General features: G+C 35.5%; 1 protein-coding gene across 2 annotated transcripts in view; it reads right to left on the reverse strand.

Annotated features, from left to right (window-relative positions):
• The window catches only part of LOC116170282 (adenylate kinase isoenzyme 5), a 35,501-nt gene extending 24,190 nt beyond the window's left edge, over window positions 1-11,311 (reverse strand). Inside the window, exons 1-3 of one of the 2 annotated variants that reach the window (XM_031486563.1) lie at window positions 10,950-11,311; window positions 6,954-7,180; window positions 209-376 (exon numbers count right to left, since the gene is read on the reverse strand). In XM_031486563.1, the coding sequence (XP_031342423.1) occupies window positions 209-376; window positions 6,954-6,975 (190 nt within the window). In that variant the 5' untranslated portion in view covers window positions 6,976-7,180; window positions 10,950-11,311. The remainder of the gene's footprint in view (window positions 1-208; window positions 377-6,953; window positions 7,181-10,949) is intronic. The other variant, XM_031486559.1, reaches the window with a different exon arrangement.
• Window positions 11,312-21,059: the final 9,748 nt, after the last annotated feature.

Raw genomic sequence — 21,059 nt, forward strand, 5'->3', positions numbered from 1 at the left:
AGACAAGGTAATGAACCGCTTTTCGGAGAAAGCAACTGAACTCAACAGTTTATACCTACACTTTCGCTGTCACTTTAAATCAAAATACTAATATCGCATGGTGAAGGCAACGATTCGTGAGCAAGACACGCCATACTTATCGATCTGTGCAAAAGATTTACGTGTGGGCGCGAGAATTAAACAGAGAAAGTTAAAAAGTCCAACTTACCGAGTACAAATATGACAGGCACCTTTGGTGACTCAAAATGCACGTTTGTGCTGTTATGCATTGGTAGAATGCCTGCCATCGGCGTGTGAGCACCTCGTAAATTTCTTGCGCTGTTTTGAAACCAACTCTCTTGACCATCCTCAATACTGTGTGAAGCGTTACTTTGTTCTGAAACCAAAGACGAATAATAAATTAATTATTAAACATCATCGACTAATATATAACAAATCATTTTTGTTTTGGATTAGGAAGTTCTTGAATTTTAAAGATGGATTTGGGAGGGGAGCTCCAACAAACAGCACCATAGCAGTTACAAGATCTGTGTGGTTTTGTGAACACAGGAAAACTTCCAGAGCAAGTTATTTTACTATCGACGAAGCCCGAAGATGCTATGGAAATTGCTGCTTAAAAGGCTGGACATCACAAGGCGAGAGGGACCATCGGTGGGCACAAGTAAAGTTTTACCTATTATTTTTTGTAGGGACATAAAATACATTCTTTTATTTTTGGAATCGGAAAAGACGTTAATGACTTTGTTGCCAAAATTCAGGATAGACTGGGCGAACTTGTTTTCTAGTTGAGCGACTCCGGAATATCTCCATTAGCTTTTACATTAGAAAAGATATATAAATGGGATGATATAAAAATAACTTAAAAAAATAAATGTAAATATAAATATAAATATAAATTAGCTTACTTTATAAATTAGGTAACCATATTTCTTTGCATTTAATATTAAAAATTGACCGGTTCCTTTGAAGGTGTTGAAAAGTTGAGTACTTTGTCAGTGAAACATTAAGAAAAAACATTATACAATCGGTCATTGCATTTTACTATAATAATAATTTATTAACGCTACAAGGCATTTTGCATACAAATTAAAATTATAGTGATACACAATAAAATACACAACATAAATCAATAAAACGAAGGACAAGATCGACGTGTAGGAGAGATAGCGAAAAACTTGTTTATTGGATCAACAGTGAATTCCCAGTACGTTTGAAGGCGGCTAGTGGCAGTCCGAAGAAATCGATTTTCAGATGTAAGCTGTTGATGTATATATATTATGAATTAAAATTTTGCATCTGAATTCAACATTAAATAAAGAGTATTTTCCAGCTGAGTTCAAAACTTAGATTCTAAGATTATAATGTGTGTGTAAAAAGGGGTAATAATATTTTAATGATTTGATCAGGAGAGCAATAAGTTTTTAAATAGAAAAGTGACCACTTGATTAATCGCGTACCAGGTTCCTACTGATTGACTTCTGCGAATTAATTCCCTAAAAAAACCTTTAGCGGTGAATGTACTTTCTTTTCGATAAGATTTGTGAACAAACAGCTAGGTGCTGGAACAACGAAACATCGCACTGGTTGCAAAAAGGTCGTACCTCATGTCAATGTCAGTAGAAAATCTGGGCAGGTATTTCTAAGAACAAAATTATTGTACCGACCGATTGGACCGATATTAATAGAAGATTAGGTACTTATATTTTTGATTTTTATCAAAATTACAATAGGCGGTTCGTTTTCAACGCCCTGTATAAGGTGGTTTCGGCAACTGTTATATTTCTCATTTTAATTACATACTCTAAAATTGCCATAAATTTAAATTCTCCTGCAATTTGCATTAATGTTTTCCGTTCGTGTAGTGAGATTTCGCATAGCAAAATCACGCAGTTCATTTAAACACCGCGCTCATGATAGCTAATTAAAATCTTGTAACTTCAATTAATTTCGATTCATAACGAATCGTTACATAATCGCATCTAAGCAAACGTAAGTGATCAATCACGCCTAAACTACCCTACCAAAAAAATAGTGCGTGACCGCGGTGTAATTTACAGCTTACACAAATCTCTTCGAATTTCCTTTTGGATTCAAGCTTTAGCGTGGGCAATTCATTCTTTTATTCGTCAAATCCTTTTTATAATTACGTAAGTATGGAAATTTTCCGGTCGGCACGCAATATGAAATAGCGCCGATCGTAGATGTTTTTCAAGTTTTCATGTGAAGTTTAGGTGGTTTCTTCAAATTGGTGGAAGAAGAACGATAAGTAATTAGGTAGCTACGTATTTAAAAATACTTATCGGTTGTAATGTGCATGTATTTATGCGAATATTATATACAATTATTTCATTACAGTGTTTCCTTCACGCAAGTTCCGTAGACTAAACGCTACTTCCTTCACGAAGAAAAAGACAAGTACCTATAACTCTGCGATCGATGAAACCAAAGATCATTATGTAGTATGATCTTTGATGAAACTAACAGCAAAGGAATCGATGATGTTAAAAAAATTATTAGGCGATAGGAAAAGCCTCGGGAAAAACTGTCAAGGAAGAAATGCCCTTCTTCCATAATTTCTTTTATTGACATATCGCTATTCGCTATATTTCATTTCCAGAGCACGTTCCAGTTCAAGGTAGGTAGCTAATGAGTTAATGACAATAAGCAGTAGTTTTCAGGAAAAAACAAGAACAGCAAGTGAAAGGAAATAGTTCGTAGTACAGATCAACTGCGCTTTGCATTGTAAAGAACGGAAAGACTGTTCAACAGACAAATTGTCTACCTTAACAACTTTTGGCATTTGGGAAAATTTGATAAAAACTAAAAAAATCTTAAGTATGGCTTTTGTTTCCATCTTTGTAATTTCCAAACAGAAAAAAAAAATCGGTAGAGACCCATTCACTTTACGATACGTACGGCTCAGTTGATACTGAGATTATAAAAAAATTATGTGATACACGTGAACCTTGGGAGGCATACATGCACCTACGTAAAAATTGGCCCCTTGTCAACCACTCACGTCAAATGGAAATAGTAGTAGAGTGACACCTTATGTGAAAGGTCTTTCAATTTTGTATACTACCTTGTAACATCTTGACCTTGTAACGATAAGCAATATCAGAAAAAAATCAAACAACAATTCATGAAGCAACACCTTTCGGGTTAAAATGCCCACATCATCAGCTCTCACGCACTTGTATGTGCAGGTCTCGTTTTGTTCATTTTAAACTCGTTGTTAATTTGAGGTCCCGGCGAATACGTACACGTTGTGGAGCTTGGAGTGGTCAATTGGTTTTCCCGAAAAACCGTCGTGTGAGTACTAACTCGTCTAAAGAAGTTTTGGAAAAAACATACCACCTCGGAGGGGTGGGGGTGGGGGACTTAAGATAAATAAAATTACGAATGCAAATTGAGCTTTTGGCATCCTAACGCTATCTTCACCAAGCTCGCGCCTTACAGCACTGGGAAGTCGCATGTCACGACCTTACTCTACAAAAGAGGACACCATCACCAAGGCCACGACCTTGGACCAAATTCCAAAACCTTCACCAAGCCCTCAATCTTAGGCCAAAATCCGAGACCACGACCTTGTGAAGTCACAAAAAGTGGTGAGGAGGCAGCCGTTGTTCTATTACTACCATTTGAAGTTGTAACAGTTTGCAAATTCGATTTGGAAACGGTTCTAGCTCTAGTCAAAGAATACTCCTTTGCTCTAGTGTAGCAGAATAATTTGGAAATTCACATATTTCGTATCTAATTTACCAGCTGTTAACGTGTTTAATTTGCTTTCTTAATCTATGGTTCATAATTAATTCTTCCGAAAAACAATTGTAGGTATACAGGAATTACCTTGATGGATAGCAATTATTTAACGTAATTTTGATGTAGAAGTGGAAGATTAATTAGTCTATGAACCCTATATACCGCATGTTTGCGGTGTATGCAGTGATTCAAATCGTTAGTTCTGAATCTTTTATTGCTAGTTTCGATACGGTAAACATCTATATCGAGATGTGATTATTTCATTAATAATTAAAATTTGCATACCAACACAGTTTCACTGCTTTTCTTTAGCGCCCTGTACCTACATATGGCTCCGTTGACTTGAATTTCAAAAAGCCTTCTAAAATCAACACTGACGTGATGCTATATGCGAATGATTTAAATTTTGATCGCCCTTCTCCGGGTGTTTTTAAATTAATGGTCAAGTTTAACAACTTCAAACCTTAAACAGTTGATTTTTTCAAATGAAACCTACTTTATTTTTTTGCACTTGCAAACGTGGAAAGAAATTCTACATCGATCAAATATTACCTATCTGTTATGGTTTTCCTCTTATTAAAGATTTTCTAAAATTGTGACCGTTATATGCAAAATTTTCTTAGGGGGCCTTGAAATAAACGCGTTAGTAGGCGAATGAATCGGAGGTATCCATATTCCATGGTGTGATGAAACTGAAAATGGGGTTGTGTAGAATAAAGTCGTTAAAATAACCAACAAAAACACAAAACCTCAAAACCTTCCCCATCCTAATTTAATAGATAAGACGTAAAAGCGACTAGTTTCGACTAACGGTCATCTTCTGGCTATAATATCTGTTAGAGATTTATGATATTTGCAGAGTTAAAGTACATACCTTGAGGAGATTGCAGATTAAAATTTAGTTACGCGTTTAGTACGCGTTAGTAGATGTCATTGACTCATTGTACCATCCTTGGAAACATTACCTGAGGAAAACTACTGGTTTCAACTTGACGGAGCGCCGGCTCATTCTACCCATGATGCTTATTATATGTCTTTAAACATAGTTGAAGACAGGCGGATTAGGCCTACAGATCTGCGCTATTGGTCTTCTACACCTTTTCCACTTTTATTCGAGAAACTATCAAGTTAATTTGAGAAAGTATCAATTGCATTTGAGAATAGTATCGAATGTATTTGAGAAAACAACAAATGTAGTTCAGAATAGTGATTTGTATTTGAGAAGGTATCAAATGAATTTGAGAGTAGTAATAAATTGTATCCAAGAAATGGTAAAATGTATTTGAGAATCAATTGAAAATGAGAAAAACAAAATCACATGTATAACATAGCCTGATGCTGTTGCGGGACTACATACAGTAGCGGAATTATAAAAATTTGATTTTTATTATAATTCATTAGGAATAATATTACATTCTGAAATACAATAAAATTAAATGATACTTTCTCAAATACAATTTGATGTTTTCTCAAATCCAACTGACTATTCTCATCTACTTTGACGTTTTCTCAAATACAAGTAACAATTCTCAAATACAATTTACAACTTCTCGAATAAAAGTGGAAAAGGTGTATCTCCAGATATAACGCCACTGTAGTTGTGTGTGTGTGGGGTCTTATAAAAAACAAAGTTACCTACACCAGTTGTTTCTCGTGTAGAATTGGAAGTTAGGGTGAGAATAGCTTTTGATGAAATGGAGAATCGCAGTTAATCAGAGGATGTCGTTATGCATTGACAAAACAAGTGGCCACAAGGACAAAACCTGTTTGTTTTTTATTTTGTCGTTTGTTATCATGACCTGTTTCTGGTTTTCATTTCATCTTTGTTTAACTTTGTATTCATTAAAGTAAATAGGATTTTTTCATACTTAAGTAATATTACTTAAGTAAGTTTATATAAACTCATGAACAACAATGAAAACAATTATAATAATAAAAAAATATGTCTGACATCTTATCGTGTTGATTTCAAAAGGAAACTATGCATATACTTACCGATCACAATTTTAGAAAATCTTAAATAAAACGAAACCCATAACACATAGGTATAGGGAATGTAATAATCGATCGATATAGAATTTTTCTCCACATGTGAAAGTGTAAAAAAATAAACCAAGTTTCATTTGAAAAAATCAACTTTTTGGGTTAGATGTTATTAAACTTGATAATTAATTTTAAAACACAAAAATAGAGGGTGTTCTATTGACATCCGGTAAAAAAGCATTTGGTATTGGGCAGCATTTGCGTCAATCCGCGGGAGACAGAGTGAAGTCAGTCACTCGTAGATGTAGGGTTTTCTTTTTTATGTTATGTTGGAAAAAGTCTTTCCGAGCCGCGAACGAATTTAAATCAGCCATCGGGAATTTATAGCAGGGTATATTTTATTGTGTGTTATTTGAATTCCAGTTGAGCCAGTGAAATTAAGTCGACCACCTGTAAATATTATTTGTGGAGCAGTTGCCTGGGGTTCAAGTAGCAAAGTACGCTTAAATCAAATGAGAAAGAAGTTTTGAATTAAAGCTTTCAGTGATCTTCATTTAAAAGGGATATTTTGGTTTACGGCGGTTTTGGTTTGGTATATCTTGGGAGAGGCGGTGACGCCAGGCATATGTCAAAGTATCAAGTATCAAGAAACCATCACCGTAAATAGAGACAATGATGTAAAACTTAACATAAATATAACAACGGTCTGACCTTAAATAAAGTTTAATTTGTGCGAATTGGAAACTATTACGATAAATGCGGACAATAGCGTAAATGTTTCAACGTGTCAAAATAAATCATCGTAATATTCTAAAGGAGAATGGACTAAAACCCCAACTTTAGTACTGGATTTTGAAAATAAATTAATATTTGTTTTGTGTTATTGTTGCAAAGGTCTCTAAATAAATGCAGGATTCTGATTTTTCTTAGAAATATGTAGCTAAGTTATGAATTTTGTTTTTTATCATTAATAAGTGGTCTAAAGCAGAAATGCGACGATTTAAATTTTTTAAGTAGAATAAAAAGTCCATATTCGTCTGTTTTTTTTTGTTCCCGTAAACCATTATTCTGTATATGAGTACATTGCTCGGATTCACATAAATGAAGGAAGCAAGAAAGGTTAGTGGGATACTATTTGAGGTAATTTAAAAAGGGTTTATTGTTATGGATAGTATTCTAATTCGTAGCCAAGTACTAGAGTTACTTACCTGTATCGAGGCAGATTCCCATATTATTTTCAACCTTAGGTGTACTTTAATAAAGTACGCAAGTCGCAGGGATGTAGACAAAGACGCGGATGCCGCGGGGATGTTTTAGATTTATTCATCGAGACACTACCAAGGCGAAAGATTTACGGATTGTTGCACGGTATTTGGAGAAAACGTCCCAAATATGCACCACAGCTTCGGCGAAAGTTGACGTAAGTCTGCTTGACCTGAAACAAAGGAGACATTATTTGTTGTTTGCCTGGAATAACAAACAAAATTGTAATGCAGTAGCATTCAAATAACAGATAAAGGATTCTAGATGATTCTAGATTCACGTATGCATAGGTAGGTATGTAAGCAATACATTTATTAGTTTCAATGCTCAAGATCTAGTGAGATATAAATTTTGATCTTGGTTAAATTTGTTACGCAGACAGGATCTGACTTTAGACAAAGAAATGTTGGTCCTCGGGGGTTAATCCCTCGGGACTGGATGAGTCACAAAGCACGGTGCTGTTTCTTCGGCAATCAGAGAAACGTTCAGGTGGTTACTGTCACTATTTCAAGTCCAATGTTGGGTAGTTCGGTGCAATTGGCATGGTGCAATAAATAGATAGAAGGACACATGAGTGTGGGGAATAATTTATTTTTGTATTAATTTAGTAATTGAAGTTTGGTTTAGCGGGTGGCATCTTTGCAATTTAGGGCCTAGAGTCGAAATTGTTTGTGGTTTCGCGGTTTGCGAGTTTGGGACATGAAATGCATAAACGGTAGTTATTATTACTTGGCAGGGTTCTTTAAAGTTTTTGTTATGCACTTAAAGACCACTCCTTTTTAAGTACGGCCCTGAATTTTTTAGAGTCGTGAGATACAACGGGGTTGTCTAAGGTTACAGAAAATTTTCTGTTAGCGCCGCAATATTGCTGCCAGCTAGTGTTTGCCCTATAATTAAGAATGTGGTATTCTCCTGAATAGATAAAAAAGCGGCCAACGTGGACTAAATTTATAGCTGTCAAACAGGCCAATTTTGAGTGGGTGAAATTGTTTGATTGGTGGAAAGGGATTCGAGTCATAAGAGATGTCGGTTTAGAAACGTGAAGGAGTGGGGAAATTGTTGTTCTAGATAGATTCCCCAATAGATTCTCGCGGGTTCCAGTAGGAAAAACCTTGACAGAGCCAGGTAAATTTTTTTTTGTGCGGCACCCCAATAGATACTTTGGCGAAGTTATAAGTACAGAACCCATACAAATTGACAGAGCGGGCTGCTATTTTGTTTTAGGAACGCTTGGTTACAGAGATCTTAGCTGTTTTTTTTTAAATAAAGCCTTTGGTGAAGACAAGAGTTTTTTTGGTGGTATAATGAGTATGGATCGTTTTCAGTTTTACTCGGTTACAGATTCTCGAGAACTCAAATGAATATTATAAGAGAAGTAGTAACTTGAAGAAAGAATCATGGCGTTTTATTGCGAAACAACAGCAAAGTATAAATGATTGCGAGGACAAGGCGAGAACATTTCATAACTACCGCCGAGATTAAGTAAGTGACATACCTCTCCGATTAGACAACACACCTCACAACTGAAAGAATCTCAGTATGGAAAAACGTACGAAACCGTTCTGCGCAGCTACCAGAGAACAGGAATTTTGTTTTATATATACCGTTACCACAATCACGTTTATGCTGTACATTGATTAAAATTTGATTTATGTAGTCGTAGATTATCAGTGTGATGTTGCCTGTATGTTTGACTAATTGTTTCTTCCGCGGAGGAAGTACAGTATACAGTTCCGACTGTTCACTGTATATGTTGCTTTCTCATCTTGCCCAGTCTGCAGCTCTTATGTCTTAGCATTACCAGAAGGTTAACTTTTCTTCTGTTTCGTATATTATTCTGGATGTACTTCTCTTGTTAAATTAATTGTAGCCGAGACTCATTTAGGCAGAACGTACCACGTACCAAACGGCCAAAATCTGCCGTTGTGATTAGACCGCAGCGAAACGCCATACGTTTTCTCCAACTAGGGCCCTAATGTGATACGTTTTGTGGCCTTTGGCGTTGGCGGCGGCAACGTGGTACATTTTGACTAGACGGAATCGAAATTAGGTTGCTGTAGTAGAGCCACCCCATTCGATGTTTTTTTTGTACATGCAATTTATCGCTTTATCAGTTAATTCGTTCTGCTTAAATTGAACCGTAGATGTACTTTGCACTAAATTGATTGATCGTGTTTTGTTCTTGTCGATTTGTTTAATTGACTTGATACCTGATTTTTATTATACATGCAATAGAAATCAGATATCAAATCATACTATCAAGCAAAATTCTGGGCAAGACAATCTCATTGGGGTCAAGAATCCATATAAAATTACCTAAAATCTGATAAGCCCCTTGAAGCAAGAACACAGGAGACAATAAAGAGAACCGAAAAGTTGGTGTCGACATATTAAAGTTTGAGTTATGGCAAGAGAAGTTCATATATCATAGATAACGGTTTTGAAAATTTTACACGAAGATTTTGGGATGAACAAAGTGTCCCTGAGATAGATTTTCAGACTCCTCACACCAGAGCAGAAACTTGTCAGGTAAGGAATTTGCAAGAAAAATTTGGATGCTTTAAAACAAGATATCAATATTTTTGCAAATATTATCACTACCAATAAAACCTGGGTCGACTGAATCATTTAACGAATCAAGATTGTATGCGGTGCCAAAAACTCGCTTTAGTGAAACACTCCAATCATGGGGCAGATTTTAGAATAGTGACATGGAACATAGGTTTAATAGTTATTTACACAAAAACATCATGAAATCTTCATTTTTGTGCCTACTTTGTCAGGAAATTTTAGGTTCCATGACACAACCAGTAAAACATTACCAGACTACTTTTTTCGTTGCCTCTCATTTTACTAGCCGCAACTGGCACTTTTCCGGTCGCACCTGTCACATTGGTAATGTCTATTAATACTCCTGTCATTACTGACAGAAAAATGAAATTTTATATTAAAATACGATTTCGGGTAAAATGTAGGTAATATAAAACTCGTCAGTAAAATGACAGTAGATACTTGACTCGAAAATTTAAGTACTGGTACTCGGCGTCAAAGCAAAATGTTATTTACATAAGTCAGGAAAATGACTTTTATGTAAATAACTACTACGGGAAAATGTTAATTACCTACATAAAAGTCAGGAAAATGGCACATTACTAACGAGGAAATATTTAAGTAGGTACGAGGCGCCTTTGAGTCCGAGTACTTTAATTTCAGAGTCAAGTAGTGTCATTTTACTGACGAGTTTTGTATTACATTTTTCTCGAAGTCGTGTTTTTTAATATAACGTTTGTAATAAAGTAACAGTTTTTATTAAATCTGTGGACAAACTGTTACTTCCACTGTCATGCGCAAACCAAAATTTCCTGACTTAAAGTAGGCATGAAAATTAAGGTTTCATTTCGGGAAAAATAGATTATTTCACAAACTAGGTCAAGTTTTCTATTTCTCTATCATGTGTTCCATAATATATCTCAACAACCCTTGGCCGGATAATTCCAAAAATATGTAGTAATAATAGAAAGGTAGGTACCACGAAGACTGTTAAAAAATGTGCAAGGGTATTATCTAGTAATAGAAATGATATTAAATGATTTGAATTATTGCACAGTTAAGCGTATAGCAGAATCACTAATGATAAAAACATAAATTATCGGTTTTACGTGCTATAATAATTCAATAAATTAACATTAATTATGTACATAGTTTAGTTTTGTAAGTTGTGTCAGCAATACCTTAGTTCAACATGTGAGAAGTACCAATTAACTTGTCAGTTGTTTTTCTCTATTATGAGTAGGGACTCGTTTTGTCACTTACATTTCGTAAAAACTATGTTTGGACACTGGAATTGAATTTGGTGACATTATCGGTAGCCATTTTGTTCATTAAATAAATTGAGTTGAACAAAGTTCACAGTATGTCCATAGTAAATGGCGCGTTCTTACCTTTAGATTAACAGTTAGGTACGTTCAGTCAGCACTTCAGTTATTTTACAAACGTCTCAAAGCTTCTTGCACAAAACTATGGTTCAGTGTAAGTGTAAAATGTAAACTATTTAACAATATTACACAAATGCAAAGTAGATATGGTGGTGCAATGCAAGAAAGACGCGAAAGTGTCCGTTAAGGCGTTAGTAAAACACTGAAGACCTGAAATTTTCATAGTCGGGAAAATGCTGAAAAATTTAAATAATTAATGTGGCTATGCTTTGCTTGACCACAACGTGGGGGTAGTGTTGTCATAGTAATGCGTCGCCGCCGTGTAAAACTTGACCATATCGGTTATGATTTGTGATATGCGCATCGGAGTACCTGCCAACGTAGAAGAGGGTATATAATATTATATAGTACCAAGTGGTACCCCTATTAATTATCCAATAGCTTATTCCTTTACTCGATCGAATGGAATAGGTATACACGAAGTTGTTCATTTTTTTACGTTATTCAATCAATAATACCATTAGATGACTTTGTTAAAGTTACAACAGCTGAATTATACTTCAATGATACTTTTATATTAAATTAGCGCGTGGCAACTTTTAATTAAAATGTCCCAATATTTCATTTAGTTGTTAATGCGATGGGCTTGCGTTATGAACCTCATTCAGAAAAATAAATTGTCTTAAACTGTCACTCGTTTATCAAAGAAACATAATTACTTATCCAAAACTTTTAAAAACTCTATTAATACCTCTACGCACTAACTTCATTCATCATGCTTATTTACAATTTGTACAGGGGGAGTTCATACGAATATTCTTACGTTATTAATTTTTGAGCAGAACAGAAGGAGTTTGGACTTTTGGATGGCGAAGGGAGTCTATTTCTATTTTTCCGATTATGATATTTCTCGATTGTGACTATTTCAAACAATACTCGTATTAGTTTCACATGGTAATCAGAGCAACCGGTGAAAATGGGCTAGATTTAAGCAATCTAGGAAACAGATGCTACGGGATATCCGAATCGGGAAGAACCTTGCCTGTGTACGCACTCTTTTTTATACCCTGCTGAAGGGCCAGATGATCAGGGCTGGTCGTCTGTCTGACTAGTGGGTAGTCTGCGCCCGTGAATTTATACAGTGTGTTCTACTAAATATGTGCACACCGTTTATGCTGCTATATCCAGAAAAGTGTACCTTTTTAATAGTATGTAACGAATACTATACTGCATTCATTATAATAAGGTAGATGATGGCGCTGTGCTTGAAGATATCCACACACAGCCAGCATATAAAACGGCACAAAATTATTGTAAAGTAAAAATACACAGCACTGCGAACAGAAATAAAACAAACGATTACACGCTTGGATCGTTGACATTTAACAGTTAATGACAATGCGGCAATTTTAGACTGGTTCACTTTTCGAATTTTCTCTGTCCTAGGAGCATTTCAGACAACATTTGGCCAACAAGGCTTTTTTTACTAATTGGTACCTGCTGAACACGAATATCGATGTTGGCACCTCGAAATCTAAACAGGAAGTCCAGAATTCAAGATGGCGGCCAATTTCCGAAAATGTTGATCTTTTCACTCATGCGACCGATTTTTTCGATCTAAAAACTAATTATAATGTTATTCCTGACGTACATCACAATAATAATAGTTAACTATTGTTTTAACAATAATGTAATAGTTTTTTTAGCGGCAGGAATCGTAAAATTAAGAATTAAGAAATTCATAGCTCTCCTTGCCAAAAGGAGGACTTGCAAAACGATTGTTTCTAGTAATCCCGACACATATAAGTATTCCCGACATGCGTTTATATTGCATAATTCTCCTTATAAACCTTGCGACATTTACAAAGTTTTGACGAGCAATCCTATTTACAACGACAAAGGACGATATCTAGAGCAGCCTTTCGGAATTAATCTAACGTTGTGAGAATGGGGATGTAGCCATTTTCAATTCTTTCCCCAGGAAATCAAGGATAGATATGTTAGTCTGGGCGACATTTCAGAGTTTAAGGTCAAAGAAGTACCTCTTGAGATTTACGCCTGATATGCCGTAATTATGGAAATGGATGAAATGCTAGAGAAGATTAGATGGAATCCCAAGAGAATGGAGTTCAGAATTGTTAGATCTAAAGCTTCGCAGCTCCTGAAACTTGGCAATGCTTCTCCACTCTGGGAAGTCCTACTTGATTAACCGAGATGGGGCAAGGAACGTGCGCATTCTTCCAAACGGACGTCTGGTAACGACTTCTCCCTACCGAACTAAGCGGGACGCGCACCGTCGGTGGAAGCCACCTAAAATATGCGAGCCAAGTCGATACTCTGAACAAGTGAAGTTTCATGTACCTAGTTATGATACCAACCTTGTATAGTTTTGTCACGAAGATTTTGCAAAAGATATATCTTCTCGCTGAGGAGTATGGTACCCAGCGTGAACAGTAAAGAAGAGCCCTTTTGAAACACTCTCTGGTTCACATCCGGGTTCGGATATAGATATTTGTAAATGTATAGTGGATTGGGTTGGTAGACCAGCCTTGTCTGAACCCCCCCCTGCTTAAAAATAAAGGTCAAAAATAAATCAATAAATAAAAATAAATGCATCCAAGCGTGGAAATTCACAACAGCAAATAATGTGACATCACTTCCTGTGATAGCGTAAAAGGACAGGATATTCGTTACTACTGCTTTTGGCCAGTTCCTCTGCACATCATTATGGATAGGAACAAATACATATCTTTCTTGAAGTACCGGGCTGGAACCAAACTTCGTTTGCCAGTATTTTCTCGAAGTGATGAAGAAGCCACAGAAATACATCTGTATATGTAGCGTTATCCTAGTATCCGCTTCCTTGTGAAAAGCTTCTAAGGAGGAAATCTGTGTCGTCTGACGGTTACAGAAAACTTTTCTTTCATCACTGAAGCCTCCAGGAATCACCAGTACGCCGTCAAATGAGGCGTCTTCAAGGTGATGCGACAAGAACTCGATCAGATTTCTTTTGTTTTCCTCTAATGAAAGGAAATTCTTCCATATGTGAGGTAATGGAACATCGCGGATATCTATCACACGACGGACAGGAACCAAAATGCTTGCCAAAACAGAAATAATTTAATAATTACACGATGTGAACAAATTTAAACAGTAGGCATACAGTAGGTAGGTACTATGAAAAAAAGGTTTCCACTTTTACGCACTTTGACGTTAGAAAAACTATGGAATCATTGTTTAAACATTTATTCACTATTATTATCGTACCGTACCTCCGTCAGGAATAACATTATAATCCGTTTCTAGATCGAAAAAATCGGTCGTATGAGTGAAAAGATCAACATTTTCGGAAATTGGCCGCCATCTTGAATTCTGAACTTCCTGTTCAGATTTCGAGATGCCAACATCGATATTCGTGTTCAGCAGGTCCAAATTAGTAAAAAACGCCTATTTGGCCAAATGTTGTCTGAAATGCCCCTAGAACCTGTTAAAACGCTGCTTTTTATAAAAGTGAACCAGTCTTAGTTGGCAACCGACCGAAACTGCCAGCTTACAAAATTCGTCACTCGTTTTATTTTTCCCTATCCTGTCTATACCGCAACGTTCTTAAAATGAATAGAGTGTATATGTTGCCATTAAAAAAATATGCTCCATGGGCCATGCAGAAGTACGCCACTTAAGTACCACGAATTTAATTGTACGTAAATTTGTGGTAAACTTTTTTATAAATTTGGATGCCATAACAGCTTCTTTAAATAATGTTGTGTTGAAAATATTGCTATCGCCCCACGTTGGGCCCCATAAATAATGCTGTGTGCAATGGGATGCTGATGTATGTTACATTCGAAAACTTTACGGAGTGAATGTTACTGTGGTATTTGATGGATATGCCCACAGTACTCGCTAATGATGATGCAGATGTTCTCATCATTCAAACAGCAATTAAAGAGTCTGCAAAAATAAGAATGCCGTAGTAGTTGGGCAAGATGTCGTTCTGTTGGTTCTTGCAATAGCTTTGACTCCCGCTCAACAGAATATTTACGTGTTGAAGAAGAACCAAGGTATAGTTAAAAGTAGACTTTACAGTTCAAGTCTTGCCAATGCAGGGTTGATTGAAAGATGCAAAACTATTATTTTCCTTGACTGGATGTGATACATCGTCAATTTTCGGAAAAGGCAAGATACCATCTATTCAGAATTCAGTTGTACAACAACAGAAAAGAACTACAGGCCCTGAACTTCAACAACAAAAACGCCACTAAGAAGCATATCGATTCAACTGGTGAAAAGTTTATTTTAGCATTATACGGTGCTAAGATTTGGCTAAGCCATCTGCCATAAGATTTCTATCTTTTAATAAACTTGATGGGAAAGCAAAAAGCGCAGTGGTACTGTCAAAACTGCCACCTACTTCCTCAGCGGCACATTAGCTTTCAAGCCTGGCTGGAAATGTATATTTAAATCCAGACGAATGGGGCTGGGTAAAAACTGACGCTTTTCTGAATCCTATACCTACAAAGGAAGAATCTGCTCCCGCATCAATACTTAAACTGATAGCTTGTGGTTGCAAGTTTATATGCGGAAAACTGGGTTAAAATTGGCATCTGCTGCATTGTAATTTGTAACAGTTGCCGCTATGTAAATAATAATCAAGGTTTCAATAAAATAAAGAAAGAAAGTTGATATTGCACAGCCTGCGCATGTGCAGTTTAATCGTAAAGATTTTCCTTGGCTCAGGTGTCAGAGCTATACACAGTACCGATTGCAAAAAGAACGAACTAAATATCTTGAAAACTGTAGAAGTAGTTTAAGCTTCGGACAGACGGACATACGGGCGAGAAAGTAACTGCAATAGCGCACCCAAGTTCGTTGGGAAATGCGCTAAAAACCGTAAACAGGGACAAATACATATCTTGATGACAAACATTAACTCGATGAATGAAATTACGAATTGGCCGTGGTTATTCAGACGGTACAGTCTCTGAACTTTGATAATAACAAAACCTCGATAATGCCCCACGATGCACTAAACTACTAGCTACTTGCTATTTCAGTGACGCAAACTACGTCTTCAACCAGTCAAATAGGGTGAAACGCTCGAATAAAAATAGCATAAAGAAACGTACGCCTTGTAACCGTCGCGAACCAGCTAGCAGTTACCTCCTGCTTGCAGTATTTAACGAAACGCCACTGCCATAATAAAATGAATCTCCTTCTTCCGGTTTTTTTACAGATAAAGCGCTAATCATAATTAGCCTTAATAATGTTAGCTTCGACAGAACGCGTCCCCACTTAAGCAAAAAATACACTAATCGGTTTTTCCGACCCGGTCGCCGAATCGACAGTCTCCTGTTATAACAGACACGAAGCGATACATCATTCGGCTTAGAAAATACATAAATTGTAATATTGTAAATGGATTCATCTGACTCAGAGAAAGAATAAATTTTGTACAATCATTATTTTTCATATCCCGTAAAGCCAGAATTGCATTTATCAATAATTCAATATCAATAATAGGATCCATTTTAAAGACACAAATCCATATTTGAGAAGTTTGACAACACAATTCTACACCCCTTGAAAAATACCTACGTTATATGTGAATACTCGGCTACATCACAGTATGTCGCGCGGTACAATAAAAAACCACTTCGCACATCAATAGAACGAGGGTTATTGGTACGCGCAGTGTTGCCTCCTGGAAAAAATTATCGATCAAAACCATAAAATCAAGCTCTTGTGTATATACCTCCGATAAAAACACGTACGTTAATTAAATATCGCCCGAGAACAACACCTCTTATCGTATACGACCATATGAGCCTACATTATGGTAACTACATTGAATGAATTACAATATTACAAACAATTCTAAAATGCAAAAAACAACTACGGAAATACAAACTTGAATGAATTAAACCAATTCTGTGCTTATTGGTAAACATATTCAAGAAAATAAGACTCTGAATGTTCGTGATGGAATTTGTAATTTTGTACACTTAGAATTTTTATGATCTCTTCTCGTACACTTCTATAATTCGCTATAAAGCAAAATCCTAATAATGACTCGAAATTAATAATTTAAGAGACTCTGAGGCATCGACCAACTTTCGAAAATTCCAAAGAATCAATTACACAAATTTTGTTTGACACCTGAGATCAATCTTGGACTCAAATAGAAAGAGCTGAACCTGAAAACTCTATCTGGATCGTACAATGGATTCAAAGCAACACACAATTAATTGATTGACAATAACAAAAAATTTATTCCGAAACACACGCCGAAATCAACAAAACAAATCTGAAATAAAGAAGGGCACAACTCCGTTCTTACATTTACTCCATATGTAGGTGTTCGAGCACAAATAATACTTACATTTTATTTAATAATCCATAACCTGGTCGTAACAATGGTTTTGTGATATTCAGGTGCATGTAGCACTAACACAAAAACACTCCTTTACAGCATCAGGAAACTTAATTTCTTTGGTATTGCACTGAACTGAAGCTCTCGAGCTAGTTTGTTAAATTAAAGAACAAAATTTCTTTCTTATGGCTATTCAGGGGGAAAACTAAATGTTTGTCAACTTTCTTCCGTAAACGTACAAAGCGCATTAAACTTTGTAAGAACTTTAACTTTAACTGCATCTACATACATTATTCTGATATCGACGAAACTGCGTCTTCAATTAACCATAAAGGCCGATTACTCCACAACATTAGTGTACAAAGACGTACACGTTCTTACTCCCATCGCAAGATGGCATTCCGCGAGACAGCCGCTTTAGGCTAACAACCCCAGTCTGCCACTAAACCATCATCTTCCTACGTTAAGTTTAAATTTAACGCCAATAAGGGACGATTGAGTCTTCCATAACTAAATTACGCGCAAAAGAAACGTGCACCTGCATCATTTGTTATCGGCACCAAACACACGTGCGTATTGAACTCATTTAACTTACGTCCGATAATATTCCTTATCGCAAGTGACCAGATGTTCGTTAATTTTGAACAACGCAGTTTTCACATCTTACAATTTAAATAAACAAACTTACACGAATGATAATATTTAACGAAGGAATAACAACTCTAAAACGGAAAAATAGACACTAAAATAAACCAATTCCGCGTATTCGTAATGAAATTCTCCAGATTTAAATTAAATTAAAACATTCGCATGTACAGGGTGTATGTTCGGTATTATTTACACAACAATATTTATTAACAGTATATTATCGTGGAATTTAATACGAATAATACGAAGATTACTTAATTGAACTAAAAAAGTAAGAAATTAATATAAGTAAAGAAGTATATTTTCTTTAATATCATTTAAAGCTCGATGTGATGACCCATTACAAAAAATTGGAAACGATTTATATAGTTATTCAGTGAAACATGCAATGAAACATTTGGTGTACTTTGAACAAAATTGTTTTTTAGTAGGTCAAGATTATTTTTCTAAATGGTTCAAATTATCTTATTAAATTATAGAGAATCATAGTTATAGAAGAAGTTCACTGACACGGTCATTGCAAATTACAAAATACTAGGGGATCATTACACATAGGCTATGGCTATTGAATATTGTGACTCTACAAATAAATCTTGACTAGTGCAAATTACGTATGTATGTGCCTACTATGGGAAAATAAACAACGGTTCATCTAATATTACGTGTTTGAAATTAGGTTGTATTATAATGAAATGTCCTTCCATCTTTATGTACATTATGATCAATAAATTAAATAAATGAGACAGTTCAAAGGTAATGTTCTTTACGTTTCTCTATGAAATAGTAAAGGTTTAAACGCCATTGTTTCACAAACAGAAACGAAACAGCTGCTAGGATAATGAACTGCTTTCGAAGGGAATGTTTAACTATATATTACAAGAATCAGAATATAAAGTTTTGCTTATTGCAAATGATTAGCAATTTGCAAATGTCACAGAAGTTATAGCTTGGGATTCGGATTCCCAATTATGAATTTATCAAAAAAAAGGGGGTGTAAGAGGCATATAAAAGTAATGGAAACAATGTTGTAAATTAACTACGATGAACACACCAAAAATAAGAAGAAATATAAGAAGCATCTGTGAAGACAGGTTTTGCAGAGTCAGAGGCCGAAGGGACGAATCTGCTCTTGCAGAACTAACAATTTTAACCCCTATCTTTGGAGGGTAGACTTTTCAATCGCTGTAAGTTAGATATATTGATAGCATAACAATTTCAGTTGATGGTTGAATAGCCCATTTTGATTTTTTTTTTATTAACTTAAACAGCTAAATTTTCAAATACAGATCCCTTAAGATATTAAGGCCATTTGTAAATATTATTTTATAAAGTAATCAGTTTAAATAATGTAACTATTGGGTACAACTTATCCGAGGGGTAGTTTAAAACTTTTTTGTTTTATAAGGTTTTGCGTTTGCGCTTATATGCAATTTACGCCCCTAGATTCATAATTTGGTTTAACTGTAATATCTGTGAACCCGAATTCGAATCCCATACAGCGACATAATTTACAATAATTACTATTTGTACTTGAATGTCAAAAAAAAGAACAATCTCGCTTACAATATCCAACAATCAATAAAAATGTTTATTAAAACGTCGTAGTAAACGCGACCTGAATACAATATTAAAAATTTTGACTTTTATGTATGGGAAAAGTTGAATATTTCATCTAAATTACCGAGTAAAAGTGTTTAAGGGACGGTCAATGTCAGATATCGAGAAATAAAGACAAATGAAAAAGCCATATTATTTAACATACCCATTTGGAATGTGTCGCAACTTGAACTGAAGATTGAATTATTCAAAAGTTCGATAGTCTATAATGATAGGGTAGTTTTAGAGCGGTTAGAATTCAATCGACATATACAATTGGGTTATACTCTAGGAACCTAATAATTAAATCATCAGGTCTCCAATGACAAATGAGTCATGGTGTGCTTGTAGAGCTCAGGGCCCATTATTCAATTAATTTATTATAAACGCTGGTAGTTATTTCTCGAGACTCAAGTTGAACTTATTATACACGCAAGCTTTCGATTGTGAGTCGTATGACATCGTTTCTCAAAACTAAGTACCCATCTAGAGAATTTATCATTGAATTGCACCGGAAATGTCCGTATTTTTATATTCGCAGAAAATCTGTGAAGGAGATTTTATGCTTATAGCCATCCTCCATTTCTTTGCTGAATTACAATCGCGATTGCAGGAAAGGCGATAGTGGTTCAGCCGCGAAAATAGGAGTACAGACAGACCGAGATCATAGAGATTTTATTTGATTCAAATTCCTGGTGTTTCAAAAAGTGTATTTCCGTAAAAAAAAGTAGAGGGTAATTTTTTACCCCAATGCTATACCTACCTCCCTATTCAAGTTACAATCTCCAGAGATTCCACACCCAAACAATTGACAAACAAAATAAACGCAAAGTCATAATTAATTTGAATTCAACGCCATACCACTGGCACAACACAACCAAAATACGTTACATAATTTTCCTAGGCTAGCTCAACAAAAACATCCTCGACGCGTCCATCTAGCTAGCCTAGGCACTTTCCTTAGATTTTCCAGATAAAAAACCACATAAAGTATTGTTTTGTTTGTGATCTCAAAATGAGCATAATTCTTTAATTCGTCAAACTAATTAGTAAAAAATTTAAAATTTCACACAAAAACTTAGTATCCGAAGAACTATCCCTTGAAAATAACCCTCTTTCCATATTGTCCTTAATTTACTCTTGAAAATTTGTTCATTCATTAAATGTATCCTACCTTACGTTGCCGTAACCTACCTTAGACTCTCAAAATAAATACTCAGTACGTCTACACTCTACAGGCACAATGAACATTGAAATTTCATTTTTCTACGACCTCCCTGAAAAAGAGGTCATAACGTATAATTTAGAGGTATACCCGTTACATACACCTGTGCATAATGAAAAAAATTAGAACAGATCATGTACGTTTGGAAGTGACAATCATCTACAATTCTACAAATGTCAAAACTGTCAACAGACGTCGTTTTGAATTTTGCCTTATTTTCATTTCGACATTCACGGAGGTTGTAGAAAGAGTATGGTACGTAATTCGGTTATTTTTG

This window comes from Photinus pyralis, unplaced genomic scaffold (genome assembly GCF_008802855.1).
Source record: "Photinus pyralis isolate 1611_PpyrPB1 unplaced genomic scaffold, Ppyr1.3 Ppyr1.4_LG5, whole genome shotgun sequence".
Classification (NCBI taxonomy): domain Eukaryota; kingdom Metazoa; phylum Arthropoda; class Insecta; order Coleoptera; family Lampyridae; genus Photinus; species Photinus pyralis.